This window comes from Myotis yumanensis, unplaced genomic scaffold (assembly GCF_028538775.1).
Source record: "Myotis yumanensis isolate MYYU_CA2020_CCGP unplaced genomic scaffold, mMyoYum1.0.hap1 SCAF_15, whole genome shotgun sequence".
NCBI classification, from domain to species: Eukaryota; Metazoa; Chordata; class Mammalia; order Chiroptera; family Vespertilionidae; genus Myotis; species Myotis yumanensis.
In genome coordinates, this window is record NW_027223766.1 from 54,311,403 (window position 1) to 54,324,552 (window position 13,150).

At 50.5% G+C, this 13,150-nt stretch overlaps 2 protein-coding genes across 9 annotated transcripts; one reads left to right on the forward strand and one right to left on the reverse strand.

Annotated features, from left to right (window-relative positions):
• Nucleotides 1–325: 325 nt before the first annotated feature.
• ZNF251 (zinc finger protein 251) lies at nucleotides 326–8,277 on the reverse strand. Of its 7 annotated transcripts, none has more exons than XM_070392588.1 (5): nucleotides 8,182–8,277; nucleotides 7,300–7,348; nucleotides 6,932–7,040; nucleotides 6,410–6,523; nucleotides 326–1,988 (listed from the first exon to the last, which is right to left on the reverse strand). In XM_070392588.1, the coding sequence occupies exons 2-5, from the start codon at nucleotides 7,330–7,332 to the stop codon at nucleotides 526–528; spliced, it is 1,719 nt and encodes a 572-aa protein (XP_070248689.1). In that variant the 5' UTR covers nucleotides 7,333–7,348; nucleotides 8,182–8,277; the 3' UTR covers nucleotides 326–525. The 7 variants fall into 7 exon arrangements, with proteins under 7 accessions (XP_070248689.1, XP_070248688.1, XP_070248687.1 ...); XM_070392587.1 differs by having other exon boundaries at nucleotides 6,932–7,064; XM_070392586.1 differs by having other exon boundaries at nucleotides 6,932–7,103.
• A 101-nt stretch (nucleotides 8,278–8,378) lies between these two features.
• On the forward strand, nucleotides 8,379–10,061 carry COMMD5 (COMM domain containing 5). 2 transcript variants are annotated; one of them, XM_070392617.1, is made up of 2 exons: nucleotides 8,379–8,687; nucleotides 9,181–10,061. In XM_070392617.1, exon 2 carries the CDS (start codon nucleotides 9,237–9,239, stop codon nucleotides 9,909–9,911), a length of 675 nt encoding a protein of 224 aa, XP_070248718.1. In that variant the 5' UTR covers nucleotides 8,379–8,687; nucleotides 9,181–9,236; the 3' UTR covers nucleotides 9,912–10,061. The 2 variants fall into 2 exon arrangements, with proteins under 2 accessions (XP_070248718.1, XP_070248719.1); XM_070392618.1 differs by lacking the exon at nucleotides 8,379–8,687 and adding an exon at nucleotides 8,767–8,923.
• The last annotated feature ends 3,089 nt before the right edge of the window (nucleotides 10,062–13,150 follow it).

Consider the following 13,150-nt stretch of genomic DNA (forward strand, 5'->3'; position numbering starts at 1 on the left):
GGGGGGGGGGGGGGGGGGGGGGCGGCGTGCTGGAGGCAGCTGATCACTGGTTATCTCTCATCATTGATGTTTCTCTCTCCCCCTCCATTCCTCTCTGTAATCAATAAAAGTATATTAAAAAAAAAAAAAAAAGAGTGGGTTAGACAAAAGATTCCTCAGGGCAGTCTCAGAGTCAGGATGGCAGGGTACTTTGCACCATGGAAATGAACTGGACCAGTGTTTCTCAAACTTCCCAGTTAAACTCTTTAAATAGTTAAACATAAGCTTACCATGGTAGCCCACTGTCTGTGACCCAAGAGAATGGAGAAGTTAGATCCACAAAATGGCCTGTCATAAATGCTTATAGCAGCTTTATTCATACTTGCTCCAGACAGAGCAACCCAAATACTCTTCAGTGGGGAATGGGTCAACAAACTGCCTCCTCCGTACAATGGATGCTACTGGGCAGTAAAAAGGGAGGAACTACTGGCACACACAACATCACGATGAATCTGTAGTTAAATCAAAGAAGCCAGATTCAAAAGGCTACACAGTGACTGATTCTGAAAACATGAAACGTTTGTGAATCGCCCAATGCAGAACAAGGTTCGTGCCACGACTGAAGGCTCTGTTGTGTCCATCACACACAGAGTGTTTCTCTCCAGTGGGCATCTGTCCATGTGGCCTAAGGCTGGAGCCAGGAACAAAGGCTGAACCACACTTTCTGTAGGCATGAGAGCTCCCTCCAGTATGAACTCTCTGATGTTGAGTGAGGGTTGACCTCCTGCTGAAGGCTTTTCCACAATCACCACACTCATAGGGCTTTTCTCCAGTATGAACTCTTCGGTGTAGGGCAAGTTGTGAGCTCTGACTGAAGGCTTTCCCACATTCAATGCACTGGTAAGGCTTCTCCCCAGTGTGAACCCTTCGATGCTGAACAAGAGTTGAACTCCGGCTAAAGGCTTTGCCGCACTCATTACAAATATAGGGCTTCTCTCCCGTGTGGATCCTTACATGTTCAGTGAGGTGAGAGTTAAAACCAAAGGCTTTGCCACACTCATTACAAACATAGGGCTTCTCTCCAGTGTGCACCCTGTGATGGAGAAAAAGGCTTGAGCTCTGACTGAAGGCCTTCCCACACTGGTCACACACATGGGGCTTCTCTCCAGTGTGGATCCTCTGGTGCTGAATAAGGCTTGAACTTCGACTGAAGGCCTTCCCACACTGATCACACCCGTGTGGTCTCTCGCCAGTGTGTATTCTCTGATGCTGTGTTAACTGCGGGCTCTGACTGAAGCCTTTTCCACATTCATTGCATTTGTATGGTTTCTCTCCTGTGTGAATGATTCGATGCTGAATAAGACTTGAACTACGACTGAAGGCCTTCCCACATTCACTACAACTGAAAGGTTTTTCTCCAGTATGAAGTCTCTGATGGAGAACTAGGTGGGAATTGAGACGAAAAGTCTTCCCACATTCATTACATTTAAATGGTTTACTTCCAGTGTGAACTTGGTGATGCAGAATTAGGCCTGAGCTGAGAGCAAAGGCTCGCCCACACTGACCGCATTTGTAAGGCTTTTCCCCAGTGTGACTTCTCTGATGTCTAGTTAGGTCTGAATTGTATCTGAAGGTTTTGCTGCATATTTCACATTTAAAAGCTCTCTCTCCTGTTTTATTTCTTTGAAGTCTAACAGCATTTTGATTCAGATTCAAGTTTCCATCAAAGGTACCACCTTCCTGGGTTCTTCCTCCTGGAGACCTTTCCCTGCACATGGCAGTTTCTTTCCTAAAAACTCTCTTGTGAAGATGAAGTTTCTTGAAACTCTGCCCAACAGAATCCCACATGTGTCCTTCTACTTTATCCTCAGGTTCCCAAACTCCCTGCAACACAGGTGCCTGTGGATTGCACCCCGAGAATCTTCTTGATATCACTTCTGGGGTTTTTACTTCTTCAGAGCATTTCTGGTTTAGAATGGACAAGTCTTTCTCGGTCCCAATCTCAAAATCTGTTACACAAAAGCAGAAAGGCATTATTGAAGAAAACCATCCATTAGGGATAATATCCAAAATGCGTCAAAAAGCACCCGTAAATTATTCTGTAAAAGATAAATATAGGTGACAGGCAGAATTGAGAAGTAAGGATGACCAGTCCACAGGGTAAAAATATTTAGGTTCATTAGTAATCAAAGGAATGAAATTTAAAACAAATTATAATTTTTCACCTATCAAATTGGCAAATTAATCCATTCAGCAAATATTTAGGCCAGGTATGTGCTAGGTAAGGAATATAACAGGAAGGCAAATACAGCCTCTGACCTCCTGAGGCTTACATATTATTCAGGTAGATAGACAATTAAGCAAATTTTTAACAAGGATGAAAAATCACGTGACAGGGAAACTACACAGAAATGTGGGAAATACAGCATGGCCTCCAAGCTGGTCTACATGATTACAGAAGACCTCTGGGAGGAAGTGGTTTCAGCTAGAGCCTGACGATGACACAGTTAGCAATGGATGTGACGTGTGACAAAATCCATCAAATTCAAGAATCTCACTGTGGCGGCAGCAAGAAGTATGAGGAGGGGAGAATGGCAAGATGGGACAGGGAATGGTCATGAGGGCACCAACACAAGCTCAAGAACCTTAGACTTGCCCTGGCCAGGTGGCTTGGTTGGAGTGTTGTTCCGTACACCAAAAGGTGGAGGGTTCAATTAGTCATCAGGGCATATACCCAGGTTGCAGGTTTGATCCCCAGTTGGGGCACGTGCTGAAGTCAACTGATCGATGTGTTTCTCTTACATCAATGTTTCTCTCTCTCTCCCTTCCTCTCTCTAAAATCAATTCAAACAAACAAAAGAAAAACTTTAGGCCAGGGGTCCTCAAACTACGGCCCGTGGGCCACATGCAAATACAAATATTGTATTTGTTCTCATTTTGTTTTTTTTACTTCAAAATAAGATATGTGCAGTGTGCATAGGAATTTGTTCATAGTTTTTTTTTAAACTATAGTCCGGCCCTCCAACGGTCTGAGGGACAGTGAACTGGCCCCCTGTTTAAAAAGTTTGAGGACCCCTGCCTTAGGCTTTATTCTAAGTACTTAAAAAGTAATGATATCCAGTGTTGATGAGAATTGAAGAAACAATCCTTGTCTATTACTCGCAGATGTTACACACATAATTCTGAGGGGGAAAGCAATTCAGTTTATATGTAGTTCAAAACAAAACAAAACTTAGTGGTTACCCTTGGGGTAGCAATGATCAGTGATTGGAGGGTCAGAAAGGGGGCTTCCATGCTGCTGATAACATTGTTTCTTATCTGGTGGTTACGTGTCCACATTCAATTTATGAAAATCCAGTAAGCGCTACAGCAATAGATGGTGTGATTTTATGTATGTAAGTTATTTTTCAATAAAAAGTATTTTTAATATATTTTTAAAATTGATTTCAGAGAGAAAGTGAGAGGGAAAGAGAGAAAGTTTAACACCAATGATGAGAGAGAATCATTGATTGCCTGCCTCCTGCACACCCCTCACTGGGGATCAAGCACCACAACAGGAGCATGTGGCCTTGACCAGAATCGAACCTGGGATCCTTCAGTTCTCAGGCCGATTCTCTAGCCACTGAGCCAAACTGGTCAGGGCAATAAAAAGTGTTTTTAAAGGAAAAAATAGTATTTTGTCCTGGTCATAATATAAAGAATAGAAGTTTTACATATATATATATGGAGAGAGAGAAGAATCTACATTAGCATGCAAAAATATCCAGTACCTAGTTATTATTTTCTATAGTCTTTTAGTATTCAAACAAAACTCCTGTTAAATTCTATTTCCTCCCTGATGTCTCATATAATGAGAGTTTTAAAAATAGATTTCATGCTGTCATACACGTATTACCCCTTTTCTTTAGGACACTTGGTAAAAACGTTCCACTGTTCTCAACTCTGTGGGGACAGAGCTGCTTACTACCATGTGGGTGACCTCACCCCCTGTCATCGGTGTTATGACAGACCCAGCAGAACCAGAATCCACCAAAATGTGCCAAAACAGAATCCAGATAACAAAAGAGATAAGTGAACAGGCAGAGCTCCAGGCATTTGGCTGCCAGGGCCTTCTGAAAATGATTGCAGCGAACAGCAGCAGGGGTGAGGCTCTGCTGTCTCCCAGAGGTCATCTGTGGTAGGACAGCACATATAAAGGAAATCACCACAGAAGGTGACAAACGGACACCAGCCCAAGGATGCTAATAAGGTCACTGCAACCACAGCCCAAGAGTCCCTGTGCAGGTTCGCTGCTGGAACTAGAACAGCAAGCTCTGAGGACAACCAGTGCCTCAGGCCCCAGGACACATTAATACTGAGAAACATCCTATCCCTCATGCAATGCTCATCAGGTTCCACCTGGCACCTGTCGCCAACAGACTTTGAGGCCTTTGGGGTAATTACTTCTAAAGTAAGGCAACTGCCCTAGGTCGTGGATAGAGCGCCAGCCTGGTGACTGAAGGGTCCCAGGTTGGATTCCGGTCAAGGGCACATGCCCAGGTTGTGGGCTCCATCCCAGAAGGGGGCATGCAGGAGGCAGTCGATCAATGATTCTCATCATTGATGCTTCTCTCTCTCTCTCCCTTCCTCTCTGAAATCAATACAAATTTATTAAAAAAACAAAAATTAAAAATAAAGCAAGGCACCTGTGTTCACTACTGCTCCTCTGCATGAGAAAACCTCACAGAAATAGAACCACCTTTTCTCATCCAACTGAAAGGCCTGGACACTCGGACACTCTGTGGGGGCTGCCCCGTCAGGGGTGCCAACACACCCACACTATGTCCTGGGCAGCCCTTTCTCCCACCTCCCCAGACATTCAGGTTCCTAAATGAGGACTCTTCTCATGAGCACTGTGGGGAGCTGACACCACACTGGGCATTCCGTTCATATCATGGCACTAACCATACATAACAGCCTAATACCATTGCAAATTTAGAACAGCACAATCAACACTTTAGTCAAATTTACAACAAAACAGTGGCTTTTAGAATCATGTTGTTGTTGTTGTTGTTGAAATATATAGTCTTTGGATGTTATAGTCATGTGCCCTTGACTGGAATCAAACTTGGGACCCTTCAGTCCACAGGCTAACACTCTACCCACTGAGCTAAACCAGCTAGGACAGAAAGATGGTTTTAAAAAACAATTCAGCTCTTAATTTATCTCTAGTGAAAAAAGGCACGCATGCGCTCAATAACATGTATTGCACACCCAGGGAGTCTTCTGAGTCATGGGGATGTTCTTTATCTTGATAGAGATCTGGTTGACATAGTTGTGTCTCTGTTAAAACTCAGCAACTTGCCAAAACCGGTTTGGCTCAGTGGATAGAGCGTCGGCCTGCGGACTGAAAGGTCCCAGGTTCGATTCCGGTCAAGGGCATGTACCTGGGTTGCGGGCACATCCCCAGTGGGAGATGTGCAGGAGGCAGCTGATTGATGTTTCTCTCTCATCGATCTTTCTAACTCTCTATCTCTCTCCTTTCCTCTCTGTAGAAAATCAATAAAATATTAAAAAAAAACAAAACTCAGCAACTTTATGCTACTAGAGGTAAATTCCATCCAAGCAGGAAATGCTGGAGAAAATTTTGGAGAAAGGTTCAGGGTGGAAATAATACAAGTAATTGCAGTCCTAGGGTCCTGACAAAGGTGAGGATATGAGTGATGATGTGTTATGTCAGTGGTCGGCAAACTGGGGCTTGCCAGCCACATGCTCTTTGGCCCCTTGAGTGTGGCTCTTCCACAAAATACCGACTTCTGCGCATGGGCCACGAAGTTTCAATCACACTGTACGTGCGCGCCTGCACATGGTATTTTGTGGAAGAGCCACACTCAAGGGGCCAAAGAACCGCATGTGACTCGCGAGCCGCAGTTTGCTGACCACTGTGTTATGTACTTTGACAACTGACGAAAAACAGGAGGATAACGGGGAGAGAAAGGTGGAAAGCAGAACACGTCGCTGGTCATCTCAGCAGTTGGGAGTCAGAGATAGCACTTAGTGCTGACAAGTCAACTAATAAAAGTATGTTCAACAGAACAAGGTAAACACTTAAAAAATATTATTGACTGAGATCGGGAGATGCAGGAGAAAAAGAATAGAAGTTTGTGTAATAGGTAGGTAACCAAGAGCTACTGTCTAAAGGAGGAAGATAGAAAGGCTATTATATAAAGAAGAAATGAAGCTGTTATACAGGTTTATCATAGACGTAATTACTAAATGCAAACTTCCCTAATAACCGGAAGAACTGTGTATTTTTAAAAGGCAAGCAAGCAAATCAGTAAAATGAAAGCTGTTAAAACAGGCACAAATGTCTGCAGGAGTACAAAACGCTGTTCAGACTGCCCCCAGGAGCCCGTGGAAGTGAGCCCATTACAGCCCCACCTACTCTCACCTGTGCTGCAGCTGTTCAAGGGCTCCGGTTCCTCAGCTCCCATGAGATCCAGGACCCACAGCTCTTCACCTTGCTCCAGCTGGGAGATCAACTCTGGCTTAGGGACAGGGAGTCCTATTGAGGTGAGGGCACTGGTGAGCTGGAACAGAGCACTGCCCACCTGGTCTTGGAGGCCAGGTGAGAAGTAGAGTTTCCCCGGAGCCCTCCTGCTTCTCCACACCGCCACCCCAGGTGGGAGGGGGGCAGGGGTCACAACATGTGTGTGTTGGTGGAGTGGAAGGGGTTGGTCAGGAGAAGCAGGGGCTGAAAGTGAGCGCTGAAGGAGAATAACTCATCAGTCCTCCTGCCCCTGGGTACACAGGTGGGCACGGGCATGCAGAGTGAAGTCTGGAATGGGAGCCAGGCAGAGAGCAGACTGGTACCTGGGGAAAGAGGGAGGACCCTCCCCTTTGGGCTCCAAAGTTTGGAAGCAGCCCCAGAGCTCCCTGGAGGTCCACACCACAAGCCCAGGGAGAACCGCACCCAGTGAGGCCACGTGCCCGTAGTTCTCCAGCATCACATCCCTGTACAGTGCCCGCTGGTCTGGGTCCAGCTGCTGCCCCTCCGCGCGAGAGAAGTACACGGCCACGTCCTGGAATGTCAGCGGCACCACCTCCTGTAACGACAGGTGGCCGCTGCCCTGGGGCTGCGCCCACTGGGCACACCTGCTGCGCTCAGCCCGAGGACCAGCCGGCCATGAGGACCGGGCTGAGCTCCCCGAGTCCCTATCCCTGGGGAGGGCATGAGTCCAATCCCAGAGCCCTGTCCTTGGGTGCCAGGGACGCCCGGCTTCTCCAGGGGCTGGGCTCACCACTCCAGAAGAGGGAAGGCAGGGAGGAAGGTGAACTCACCTGGGGCGCTGGAAGCCCGAGTGCATCTGCCATCTTGGGGAAGCAGGATCTGAAGGAAGACTCAGGACCTGAGGGGGGCTGCCCTGGCCTGGGCCTCCAACGCTCACCCTCGGAGGGAGGGGACCCACACTCAGACCCACTCAGTGTCATTACATCACTTCATTAACTTCCAGGGCCCAAAGGGTGTGAGGGGGACAGGTGAAGGGTGGCATTAGTGGGTTCCCGGAGTGGCCCCCTCGGGCCACGAGTGCATTCTCTTAGAGAAGTTGCTGGTCAGAGGCAGGTCACTCTGCAGCAGGACTCAGCGCGTGCCTGACTGCCCAGTGACACGGAGAATCACTAGAACTGGCAGCGCCAGAATCCAGGTGGGGCCGCCGGGAGCTGAGGGGTGAAAGCTGGCCGCTCCAGTGGTGCGGTTTCCGGGCCCACCTGGGCTAGAGCCCCACCGCCTCACCCACAGGGTGAGAGACCCAGGACGCAGCCAGAAGCTCGCCGCCCTTGTCACCCCTTCGCCCCCTGCCTCCTGGGTCGCGTCCCATCTCCTCGCCCCCCCTCCAGCCAAGCGGAGGTCCTCATCCTCCCAAGTCTCCCCGGTGGCCGCCTCCGGCCCGCGAGCTCTTCCACCGCGCGCCCAAGCCGGTCGGGGCCGGCCTTCCGCCGGGCAGGTCACTTAAGCCCCCGCGCCGCCGTCCCTGCCCGTCGCGACCTCGCAAGAAACCTCCCGAGGCTCCGCCTGGGCACTCGGTCTGCTGGGCCCTCCCACGCCTCCCTGCGAGCCCGCCCACTCGGCTGGCTCTTGCACGGTCCGCAGTCGGCCCCAGCGGCTCCCGCCCGCCCGCGCAGCCCGCCCTGGAGAGAAAGCGCGCAGAAGGGGCTGCTCACCTGGGCGTAGCGGGTCCGCCGGGAGGGGCGGGGCCAGACGGAACGGGCGGGGTCGGGCGGCACCCGAGCCAGGCGCTCCCTCCCGCTTCACTGCCTCAAAGGCCGCGGGGGCCGGAAACGGCAGCGCGGTCGCAAGGCACTTCCGGGGCTGCTCTAGGACCGCGGAGGACTCACGCCGTCGGTGGTCGGGTGGGGTGAGGGGCGCCGGAGAGGGGCCCTGGTGGGCTGGCGGACCGGCAGGACAGGCTGGACCCCGAGTATCGAGCCCACTCTCCGCTCCAGGCCCGGGCCAACCCTGTACAACCTTTTATTTTTTTTTCTTGACAAGAAAAGAACCTGTTTGCATTTCCCAATCTGTGTGGAAGGGGAAACACTCGGGCCCGCGGATCACAGAGGACCGGGTCCTCCCGGTGCCCTAGAACTTCCCGGAAGTATTTTTGGGTCGCTTCCGGCCGCCCCGCCGCTTTTTGTTCGGGCTGTTCGGCTTCAGACCGCGCGAGCGCCAGGTAGGGGGCCGCTCGGGCCTGTGGGTGCGGTGGGTTGGGTCGCCCCTACGGGGAGGGGCTGCTGAGCGGCACGCGGTCCCTTGGTCGCCGCGGCCGGGTAACTCTGGAGGCCGGAGGCCTGTCCGCGACAGTGGCGCGCCGGCCCGCCGATTCGATGCAGCTTAGGGCGCGGCCGCAGAACGCTGCCCGCGGCTCGTGCCCACATAAGGTGTCCAGGATGCCACGGCGAGCTCAGGGTATGACTCGAACCGGTCTCATATCTGTCACTCCTTCCCCCGCACCGGTGGCTGCTCTCTTCCCCTCCCTGCCGTCTCTCTTGATGACTCCTGCCTCCCCTCTTCCTGAGACTATCTGATCCCAGGGTGCTTCCCATCACGTGGGCTGTCAGTCGTAGTTCCCACTGTCACTGTCTTGAAGGTGGAAATCGGGTCAGTCCTCAGTCACTGACTCAAAGGACGTGGGAAGTCACTAGGCTTCTCTCCACCCCCTCCAGGCAGGTGCAGCTGGGACCTGCCTCTGAGCTGATTGATCAGAGAGGAGGAAGCCGCAATGTCCGCCGTGGGAGCTGTAGCTCCATACTTGCATCACCCTGGTGTCAGTCACAGCGGCCAGGTGAGTTTCCTGGGGGCTCAGCTCCCCCCAGAGGTGGCAGCAATGCCCCGGCTCCTGGGGGACTTGGACAGGGGCACGTTCAGAAAACTGTTGAAACTGGTGGTCAGTGGCCTGCAGGGAGAGGACTGCCGTGAAGCTGTGCAGCGCCTTGGGACTACTGCACACCTGTCGGAGGAGCGGCTGGGTGCCCTGCTTGCTGGCACCCACACGCTGCTCCAGCAGGCCCTCCGGCTGCCCCCAGCCAGCCTGAAGCCCGACGCCTTCAAGGACCAGCTCCAGGAACTCTGCATCCCCCAAGACCTGGTCGTGGACTTGGCCAGTGTGGTGTTTGGGAGCCAGCGGCCTCTCCTTGACTCTGTGGCCAGGCAGCAGGGGGCCTGGCTGCCCCACATTGCCAACTGTCGGTGGAGGGTGGATGTGGCAATCTCCACCAGTGCCCTGGCCCGCTCCCTGCAGCCAAGTGTCCTGATGCAGCTGACACTTTCGGATGGGTCAGCACACCGCTTTGAGGTCCCCACAGCCAAATTCCAGGAGCTTCGGTACAGCGTGGCCCTGGTGTTGAAGGAGATGGCTGACCTGGAGAAGAAGTGCGAGCACAAACTGCAGGACTGACCTGCACTCCCAGTTGCTCTGTTGACCTGGGGACAGTTGCTCAGACATCTCCAAAAGGAAGCGCATCCTGCCTAGGAGGCACTCTTCAGTGAGAATGTGAATGCAACCATGTCACTCTGATTAAAAAAAGTCAGCACTGTTTTTCCTTTATTTGGGAGTAAAGCAACAATTAAAAATATGTCTTTCTGGGTGGTGTCACCCTGCACACAACTCCCCTGGCTGTTGGTGGCATTGCTGGGTGCGGGTACTTGCTGCTCCAGGGTGGCCAAATGGTCCAGTCAGTCAGGGCCCAGTCCAAAGTCTTTATGCAGATGCCAAGTTTGTTCAGCTGGGCCCCAGGTAGCATCTGAGTGTTCTGTTCATTTGTTTCTATGAACCATGTGTTTCAGAGTGGATATTTCATTTTCGTCTTAAATCCCTGATCTCAAGGAGCCAGCATTGTAGTGTGGAAAGGAAGACTTTACAGAGTACATAACAAATGACTGGTGTAGCTTGTTATTGGAAATAGTAAATGATAAAATAGGCCAGTGTCCAGGGAATGGGAAGCAGGGCTATGGGAGAATTGGGTTGTCATTTTTTTTTTTTTTTTAATTAAATCTTTATTGTTCAGATTATTACATTTGTTCCTCTTTTTTCCCCCCATAACTCCCCTCTTTCCAGCTCCCACCCCACCCTCCACCCTCACTCCCCACCCACTGTGTTCATCCATAGGTGCATGATTTTTGTCCAGTCACTTCCCGCATCTCCCACACCCCTTTTTCCCCCAAGAATAGTCAGTCTATTCCCTTTCTATGCCCCTGATTCTATTATAATCACCAGTTCATTCTGTACATCAGGTTATTTATTCACTTGATTCTTAGATTCATTTGTTGATAGATGCATGTTTGTTGTTCATAATTTGTATCTTTACCTTTTTCTTCTTCCTCTTCTTAAAGGATACCTTTCAGCATTTCATATAATACTGGTTTAGCGGTGATGAACTCCTTTAGCTTTTCCTTATCTGTGAAGCTCTTTATCTGACCTTCAATTCTGAATGATAGCTTTGCTGGATAAAGTAATCTTGGTTGTAGGTTCTTGGTATTCAGCACTTTGAATATTTCTTGCCATTCCCTTCTAGCCTGCAAAGTTTCTGTTGAGAAATCAGCTGACAGTCGTATGGGTATTCCCTTGTAGGTAATTAAGCCTCTTTCTCTTGCTGCTTTTAAGATTTTCTCTTTGTCTTTTGCTCTTGGCATTTTAATGATGATGTGTCTTGGTGTGGTCCTCTTTGGATTCCTTTTGTTTGGGGTTCTCTGCGCTTCTTGGACCTGTAAGTCCATTTCTTTCTCCAGGTGGGGGAAGTTTTCTGCCATTATTTCTTGAAATAGGTTTTCAATATCTTGCTGTCTCTCATCTTCTGGCACTCCAATGACTCTGATATTAGTCCGCTTAAAGCTGTCCCAGAGGCTCCTTACACTATCTTAACACTTTTGGATTCTTTTTTCATTTTGCTTTTCCAATTGGGTGTTTTTTGTCGAATCTTTGGTTTGATTATTGTACTCCTCTGGTCTGCTATTGGGTATAATATTCTTTATTTCAGTCCGTGTATGCTTACTTTCTAATTTCTTTATCGTAGCATCGAGGGTCTCATTAGTTTTCGTGAGGCTCTGCACAAATTTATGGCAAGCCCTCAAAATTGCGATTCTTAGCTCCATATCCTCCATTTCTGTCATGTTTCTTTGTCTCCGCATCTTTTATGCTTTCTTGGTGCACCCCCTTGTGGTATCTGTGCGCAGTCTTGTTCTAGCCAAGCCTTAATTGTTGTAGTTACCACTAGAGGGATTTGACCCCCAGGCCGGCTGGCTATAGGAATCAGCTGTATGGAAAACGTCTGCCTTCTGGGGAGGCGCTAATCCAGCCTTTGCCTGAGGCGATCGGCAAATGGCTGTGCGCAGGCTTTGGGCGGGGCGGGATCAACAGGGCGGGTGGAGGGAGCAGTTATGGCCACGCTCAGTCCTGTTCCCAGAGGCTCTGCTTCTCAGAACCCCGGCAGCCGCTGCAAACCTCGGAGAGAAAGTTGCCCTCAGGTTCCAACTGATGCCGGATAATCCCGCTTCTCCCGTTTGAGTCTGGGTCCCTAGAGACTCGCCCGGATCTGGAGCCCAGAGTCTGAGACTCACTCCCGACAGAAAACGACAACCGAGCCCTCAGCCACCAGCCCGCTTTGCGCGCGCACCTCGGTACCTTTGTATTTTCCACACTGCGCCGCCTCTGAGCCTCGATTTGCTGTTCTCTTTCCTTCTAGTTGTAGAGTCTCTCTTCAGCCAGCCTTCCTGTGGTTCTGGGTGATGTCCGTTCAGTCTTTTAGTTGTATTTTTGAAATGGTTGTTTGCGGCAGCGGTCTCCGGTGTTTACCTACGCCGCCATCTTGGTCTCCTCTCGGGTTGTCATTTTACATTGGGTCATAAGGTGGGCTTCCTACAAGAGTTGGTATGTGAGCAAAGACTTGCAAGAGGTGAAGGAGCAGTGACCCAAGGGAGACTTCTGGGTAGAAGGGGAGTGAAGTAGAGGGGAGTGAGGGTACCAAGGGCATGCCCTACCCTAACAGCTGTTTAAGAAGGATCATACTGGATGTTGTATTGAGGCCAGGAAGGAACAGGGCCCTTTTCCAGCACCTCCAGGGTGGGTGTGCTGGTCAGCTTGGGCTGGTGGTCCCAGAGGCCACACATTTAGGGCTGAAAGCCACTGAGACCTGGGAGTTTCTGGTGTGCAAGATTACCACAGTGACATTTGTCCAGTGCAATCAAGAATGGAGACCTTAGGTCTGAGCCCAGTCCGTCAGGGTGCTAGAAGCTCCACCGCCACTGTGGGACCTTGTGGCTGAGACTCCATGGCTCAAAATTATGCACCTGGTAGCAGGGAGGAAATGTGCCTTCCAGGCCACCCTTGTGTTACTGACCCCAGGGGTGGAAATGGACCTGTTACTCAGAACCTACCTCAAGCCTCTCAGCAGCCCCTGCAGCAGGGGGTGGGCAGTCACTTGGAGCTGCAGCATCAAATAGCAGGTAACCCCTGGGATTTTCACACCATTTTTCTGCCTGCCAGGCCAGAGAACGCTGGTGCACCCAGCTGGAGTTTACTGGCTACCTCCATGGCTGTTACTGTGTCTACTCTGGTGGTCCACTAGAGGGTCAGCAGAATGGGGAAGGGGGATTTCTGAGGCACAGCTTTTGGTCCTGTGCCATGTTCCCACTTCCACC